Here is an 8377-nt window from a genome sequence, read left to right as displayed (position 1 = left end):
CTTTGATTTTGATGTTTCGCCAGAGTCATTGTTTGAATCCTTCTGAAGATTCATAGGATCATGCAAAGACTTTTTTCTATTTTCTGCCCCATTCTCATCAACAATCCCCGTCCTCTCCATCCCCCGGCTGTCGGAGCTTCGGAACAGCTGCCGCCGCCGACGGCGACGGAGATGGATTGTCACCGGCAGTGGGTGTGGAAGTGAAAGACATAGGAAATTCTAGAGAAGGGGTTGTGGGGTTAGAGACAGTAGTGATATCTGATGAAAAACTTCTGAGAATGATGAAAAGGAAAAGGCATAGAAAAGAAAAATCGATGATTTTGACGAAAGCTGGAGACTTTGTAAGTGAAACAAGATTATTTTCTGAACCTGACAAACTAGTACTAATCGATGATGGAGTAAGAAGAATTGAAGACGTGATGGAGTAAGAAGAACAATAAGAACGGGAGAGAAATTGTGCAGTTTTTTGAAATTTCAAATTTTTTGAATTTTGAAATTCAAAATTTTAAAATTGGGTGTTTTAATTAAAATTAATAATTCAAAATCCAAAAACTGATTTAGAAGATTGAGTGTTTTAGTGGAGAAAAAATAGGCATTATATTGGGGGATTGTGTATTATAGGAGAGAGAATTTTATGTATCTATACACTTCTACTAAAATTAAAAAAAAGGGAATTATGTAATATTTAAAAAAAGAAGGGAAAATTAGAGAATATAAAACTTATAGTTGTGTATTTAAGTTATTTTTCCTATTTAGTATCCAATATAAAATTAATTAAATAAATAAATAATTAACAAAAGAAATGTACACTTAAATTATATATTTTTGGAAGGTCAAAGACTTCACCTTTTCAATTAGAGAGAAGAATGGTTAGTTCTATAAAATAACATAAAAAAGAAGAGAAGTTACACTATTTTTAGTGATATCATAAATTTTGAATAAATAAAAATTAAAAGTTCAACTCATTTGACTAATTCGTAATCTATTCATTTTTTACCTAAATTTAATGGATCAAAATAAACATTAATTGTAATATCCATATTTTACCTATGTAAAAAATTACTCATCAATTCATTAAAATATAACCAAAATATAAACCCATTTTGCTGATCCTAATCATAATTAATAAACATTAATACACTATTCCATTCGGACAAACACAGTATTTTGTAGGCATAATTAATAATAAGAGTAGAAAGGACAAATAACTAAAGTTACCAAACTGATTATTGATAAGATATTTACGCCTCTGTCCAATAATATTTGTTCATTATATTAAAAATAATTATTTAATAATATTTATTTAAGTTACAAAAATTAAGAGATAATTTATTGTTTGTGTCTATTTTATTTTTGTTATTAAATTACTATTTATCATCTATCACATTTTTTAAAGCATTAGATTTAATAAAGTCAAAGAATAATATAGTAATATCCCTATTATTTATTGTTTCTTAAGAGGTGTGTCAAGTCAATAGTAGACAACTATTGTTGGACATAGAAAGTAAAAGGTTACTCTATCAATTTCATATTAAATGAATTTTTTACTTTTTTCTGGAGGGAGTGAGGGTGGAGGGGTATTGTTGAAAAAATAGTTGAATTGTTCAAAACTTAACATGGATGTTTGAAATTTTTTTTATATTTACTCTTTCATTTAATGAAGTTTGATATTTTTTATGAGATAACTTACACGACTTATAAATTATATTTATGATTTTATAAAAAATACGGAAAAGGGTCAAAATTGCCCATGAACTATGTGAAATTGACCATTTATATCCTTCGTTACATTTTGGGATCAAAAATGCCCCTGTTGTTATCCCAAGAGACCACATATACCCTTAAGAATTAACACCCCCATATTTTATTAACTTGGCAAGCCATGCGGGACTAATCATTCTACCTAAGCATTATCAACTATGATTCATTACAAAAGAACTAGACCTTTAGCGGCAATAATAGTCGCTACAAAAGCCAAATAATCGTCACTAAAAATTTTTAACATTAAATTCTAATTTTGTGTTTTTTTCTTTATTATTTTTAAAAAAAACGAAAATGATATTGATTAAGTTGGAGTTTGAAGGTACTGTATGTTTTATATTTTATGTTATACGTAAATGTATAAAATGTACAATGATGCATTATATAGTAGGAGATGTGAATCGAGAAACAATTTTCATGATTTTTCGTAACAATATTGGGTGTTTTTAATATTAATATTGCAATTTATTTATTTTAGAAAATTAGGCTGCAATCGAAAATTAATTATCATATTTTTTTGTTGAAAAATAAGTTTTACTATTAGTCGTCACTAAAAATCACTCATAATCTTTAGTGGCAATATTTTGAGATTTTGTGACAGCTTTGTCGCCACTAAAGATCAAGTTCTTTTGTAGTGAATCTTAATTGTCAGCGTTTAGGTGGAGGAATTAGTCCCATGTGACATGCCACATCACTAAAAAATTGTGGTGTTAACTCTTGAGGGTATTTGTGGTTTTGTAGGATAATAGCGGGGTATTTTTTATCCCAATGTAATAAAGAATATAAATGATCTATATCGCATAGTTCAGAAGCAATTTTAACCCTTTTCTATATAAAATAATATTTAAATATATATGATTTAAATTATTTATTTCATAATAAATCATAGGAGTATAAGCTAGTTGCACGCAAGAACCTCTAATTGTTTGATAGAATATAATAGCTTTTGCCTTTTGGGGGCCATAAATGCATGAATTATTGCTGTGGAGTTTTGACAAATAAGGGTATTTTGGTGTAGATAGATCACCTTTAAAATCAATTGTGGGAAAAATGAAATATTTGCACCTTTTTATTATTTCCGACTATGATAATTACGACAAAAAGATTAGTGAGATAATGTTGAAATGAAGTTGTTCACAGGAGATGAATAAGTCTCTTAAATTCTTTATATGGTTTGGGACCTTCGAGAAATCCTCGTACTACTAAAAATAGATAAAGTAAAAACCAACGTGTAGAGTCGATCCAAACAATCGAGGGAAAATTGACGCTCACTTTTATTTATTTATTTATTAAAAAAGTATAGGGATGTTGTTGATTTTTTGAAGTATATAATTGTAGTTGAAAAGTATAATAAATAAAATAATAAATAATATTTTATTAAAGAGCATCTGAAATTGAGTGGTAGAATTATTCAATAGTAAATGTTTAAGTTTGATCGTAGATAGTTATTCCCTTTGTTTAATAATAATTGTTTAATATAAGTATTATTTTAGAATATTTAATAATATTTGTGTACTTTTTGAAATTAATAGAAAATTTAACATTTTCTGAAATCAATGGAGAATTTAACACTTAGTTTTGAATTTAACAATTCTATGTTGGTTTTTAATTGATTGAAAATGATGAATTGTTTAGTTGTCTCTCAATTTTAATCAATCCAAATCAAATCGACAAAGACAAATTACGCGGATAAACAAATATACGTTAGTTAACTAGTTCATTTAGTTATAGTTTGAATAAATTATCACTGACAACCATTTTTTAGCTATAATTAAGCGTCTCTTTCCTCTCTTCTCTCTCATATCTCTCAATGCTCTTAAGCATATACAAATACAAAATACGAATATACATATATAATTATATATAAATATACNCGTTTTTTAGCTATAATTAAGCGTCTCTTTCCTCTCTTCTCTCTCATATCTCTCTATGCTCTTAAGCATATACAAATACAAAATACGAATATACATATATAATTATATATAAATATACTTATAAAATTTGTCTCTACCCACTCTCTATCCTTACTCGCCTCTCTCCCCCCTCTCTCATTCTCGCTCGTCTCTCTCTTACCTTTGTCAATCTCGCTCATAAGATATACAAATACATTTGTATACCAGTTATATATATACAATTATCTAAAAGATATACATATACAATTTAATTGATATACAAATACAGTTCATGTCTCTCCACTCTCGGTCTTTTCTTGTTTTCAACTCTCCTTCCTCTCTCAATCTCGCTCGACTCTCCCTTCGTCTAACATATAACTACAAATCGCAATAAACAAACTATAATTATGGAGCCTAATTAAATTCCTATTAATGGCTATTTACGAATTTTTTTTGGACAGACCGATCTATCGGTTTTCCTTAAAGTTCCAACCAATTCCATTGATTTTGATCCAATTTTTAATAGTGACACTTACTAAGCTTATTTTTCAGATTCTTCAGATTGAATTCAGACTTAAAATTCATTAAAAACCCATTTAGGCATAAAAGCTTTGTAGTGATTATTAGAGTATTAATGCTATTTAATTTAAAAGTTGCTTCAAATCAAATGAGTGTTAAGACATACAAAGAAGTCACAATTCACTTGTAGAGGGAAATAAAAATATATGTACATATATAATTTTTTCTTGTTTTATATAAATACAAGCACATGTTATATATTTATATTTGTATAAAAGCGAGCAAAATTATACATCGAGAACGAGAGTAGCGAGCGAAATTCACTAAGAAGAAACGTAAAATAGCAACTATTTACTACAAAGTACAATTAAATTAAACTATAATTATAAAATTTAATTAAAATTAATAATTTGCTTTTATATAGAATTATCTCTACAAATTTTTACTGTAAAACGGCGGAACGTGATAAAAGGCTACTTATGCAAATAGTTTATATTCTCTTGTTCTCGCTCATAAAAGAATAAATAAAAAAATATACGTAGCTGTTATTTACTCAAAAAAATTAATATGCTGTGTTCACAAGGACAGAGCTAATATTCAGATTACATGTCTCAATATTTGTTTTTAAAAGTTTCATTTAATAGTTTTAAATATTTTATCCAGAAATCATCTTCTAGAATCTATGAATATAAAATCTCAACTAAAATTTTTATGTTCTTTATAAATGAATATTTAAATTGCATTTATTAATATGCCAAACTTAGTTGTAAATATTTAATTACGAAATAATGTGTTAGGTCTTCTCTCAAATCTGTGGGGCACGAGACTTTGACTATACCATTTTTATAAAGTCAAGGGAAGTTTTAGTCTACATTCTACTTGTAAAATAATGTTTAAGACCATTAATATTAATTAAATAGATCACAATCATCGAGCAAAACTTAATTTGCATCTAATCATAATCTTAATTTGAATTTGAGCCAGTCTTAGCTATCCACAACACAATAACGAATCATTACCAAAATATATCATCTTGAACAACAAACATAAAGAAAAAGGAAAGCAATTTCAAAACCTGTTTAGATGGGTTTAAAAAAAGCTAACGTATTAATAAACAGTTAAAAATCATAAATAGGTTATACCTATTTTTTGTTGCCTTTTGACTTATTTTTTTTTATAAAAGAAGTGATCTAAAATTATTTTATAACTTTTTTAAACATCTCTAAAACTAAAAACCATCTAAAAATTAGAAATAGCTAAAAATAAGTTAATCCAATCGAAACCTCCACTTTTTCCTTTACATTTCTGTTTCACCAAAAATTGACATAAAAAAAGAAAGAAATACACATACTTACATCATCATAGGACATTTTCCAATAAGGAAAAATAAATAAAATTACAAGTGATTTTTTGGTTACACTTACATCAACTATTGATATGCACAATATCTTTAAAACCAGAAAAAAAGAAAAACTTAAAAGATTTTTCATTTATATAACAAAAAAATAAAAACAAAAATGTTTTTCTAGAAAAAATAAATTGAGAGTCAAGTTTGGGCTTGTTAATTCAAAGCGGGGGCCCAATCTATCATGAAAAACACGTTCCCCTTTCCTATAGCCCATGAAAAGTCTTTAATTTGCTTGCCGACTTCGAATCATTACGGTTTTACTTCGAACCGGATTATTAAACCGGCGGTCGAGCCGAGTCAGTTGACATTAATGAGGCTTCATCGCCTTTTGGTTCCAAGCATTTAAACGACGGCAATTTGACGGCGGTTCTCATACTCCCTGAGGTGGAACCCTCGCCGGCTTCAGCTCCAACTCTGGGTGATTTCATTGATGAACCTCTTGAAAAGAATGGTGGTGCCATGGTGAAAATCCACCGGTCCGATTTCGGTTCCGGTTCAGACCACTCCATCCTTTTGTTAGATCTAGAACCCCGGTTGCTTCCATCTCCGGTACCGGTTCTGTATCCTTTTCTGGAGCTTGTATCTCTTGGTAAGGTGCCTCCAAAGCTTTTAGCCCGGTTCAATAGTGCACGGTTCATTACCTCTTTCCGAACGCCCTCCGGCAATCTGAGAGTGTACCGGTCTAAATTCTCACCTGGTACTACAAGTGAATGACCGGTTGAATGTGATCTGAATTTGCTGAATATCCTTGGCCTCATGGAAATTGATCTCGGTGGTTGAATCGGCACGTTGAAACTCAAGTTTCTCTTTACTCCTGATTTAACTGAACCGCCTTCTTCTTGCTTGGGAACCCGGTTCGGCATGTTGAAGCTCAAATTCCGCTTCACCGTCGATTTAACAGAACCTTCTTCTTGTTGCTGTTGCTGTACTTGTTCACTTTGTTCGTCGTCGCTCACTATGCGAATTGAAACTTCATCATTTTGCTGTTGCTGTTGCTGTTCAGTTCCCGGTTCATCTTCTGGGACTTGAACCGGCGGTTCATCCGGTTGAGGGTTGAGATCAGCACGGCAAACAGGGCAAGTATCATGTGATTCCAACCAAGCATCAATACACTCAGGATGAAAAACGTGATCACACTTTGGAATTAAACGCAGCGTTTCATCATCTTCAAATTCATTCAAACAAACAGCACACTCCAAAGCTCCTTTACCAATTTGATGATCCTTCACTTCAGCATAAGTAAAAGTCGGAAAAGTCTCAATAACCGCTGCATCTAATCCACGAGCCGCCGCAGCACGGCGGCGCATGGATAGAGCTCGTCGGACACTGCCGCTCAATCCAGAAGCCTGAGTGCAGTGTCGAATGTAAATAGAAAAAGCAGCCATGAAAAAGAGCGCAGCAATAAGAACAATTATGATAATTGCCAAAGGGGGACTGAGCCTTGCATATTGAAACTCATTTCCAGTAGTTGGTGGCTGTGCGACTGATTCGTCAATTAAAGAAGAACATGTGAAGAGAAACACAAAGAGAAGATAACTAAGAAGAGGAGATTGTTGCTTCATAGATTTGCCCATATCTCATACTAATCTGGGGAAGTAAATACGTGTTGTGATTTATAATTTTGAATATGAAAGAAATTGAAATGAACTGTGGTTCGATTCGTTTGGGGTATTAAAACAAAAATGGTGGATGGTGCGGAAGGATCCTACTTGGCAGACAGAATTGAAAAAAGGAAGCTCATTAATAAATTTCTTAATTGGAGTATATTTGTTCTCTCTCCCTATTTTGTCTTGATATTTATTTTTTATTATATTTTTATTAATATATATCTTATTTTTTTATTAAAAGAAAATTAAAATATTACTATAAATATTTGAACTTAAATATAACTATTTTCTATATTTGGTTTATTTTTTTTTTAAAGGAAAAAGTTTGAAACTTTTTAAATGAACGTCTAATTACTTTCGAATCGGAAATTATTTTACTTTGTTTTTAGAGAATATTTATTTTTAATTGTAATTTTCATATGTTATATTTAAAATTATAAAATTAAAAGGCATTTTAATATATTCTACCTATTGAATAGATTAGTTAAACGGAATTTGAATGACTTAATATAAATTAAATTAAATTAATAAATAATTAAATTATTGATTCGCTTAAATGTTATCGTAACAATAACATACTCACTATAATTTTATATAGTAGAGTTTGAAAAGAATAAAATGTACACACACTGTATTTTTATTCAAAAATAATTTTTTAAAAAAATAACAAAAATATTTTTTTAAAAAATAATTTTCAATAGACCTCGACTAAAAAAAAAAAAATTCAAAAAAATTATCTAAAGAAAAATAGATAGTTACGAAATATTAGGTAGACATAGGCCACTAACAATAAGAAAATAAAGTAATAATTGAATTGCAAAACACAAAAGATATAGCAAAATAAAGTAATAATTGAATTGCAAAACACAAAAGATATATAGTAATTGAAATCAAAGAACGGATAACTATCTGAGAAATACTATAGCTATATATGTGCCTTTAATGATCTCTTATTTAAAGTCATGTCCTGTTTTATCATCTCTATAAATGCTCCGTTGTTTTGCTCTACCTCTTTCTAATCATTCATAGCCAACCTCTATAGTTTTGGACTAGGGCATTCATATTTTTTCTCTTCACATGTCTAAATCATCTCAATCTCGCTTTTCGCATCTTGTCCTTCGCCAAAAAAAACTTAAGTTTTTTTTCGAATACCTTCGTTTTCAATAATATCTCTTCTAGTATATCCACAT

General features: G+C 29.6%; 1 protein-coding gene across 1 annotated transcript; it reads right to left on the bottom strand.

Annotated features, from left to right (window-relative positions):
* Positions 1–5439: 5439 nt before the first annotated feature.
* Positions 5440–7347, bottom strand: LOC107018764 (E3 ubiquitin-protein ligase ATL6). The gene has a single exon (XM_015219362.1). It carries the CDS (start codon positions 7152–7154, stop codon positions 5856–5858), a length of 1299 nt encoding a protein of 432 aa, XP_015074848.1. The 5' UTR covers positions 7155–7347; the 3' UTR covers positions 5440–5855.
* Positions 7348–8377: the final 1030 nt, after the last annotated feature.

The sequence above is a fragment of the Solanum pennellii genome, chromosome 1 (assembly GCF_001406875.1).
Source record: "Solanum pennellii chromosome 1, SPENNV200".
NCBI classification, from domain to species: domain Eukaryota; kingdom Viridiplantae; phylum Streptophyta; class Magnoliopsida; order Solanales; family Solanaceae; genus Solanum; species Solanum pennellii.
The sequence above is the reverse complement of the archived record's forward strand: the minus strand, read 5'-3'. Positions and strand labels throughout refer to the sequence as shown.

Coding starts and splice junctions, on each gene's coding strand:
- LOC107018764 (XM_015219362.1), bottom strand. CDS start 7,154: ATGGGCAAATCTATGAAGCAACAATCTCCTCTTCTTAGTTATCTTCTC.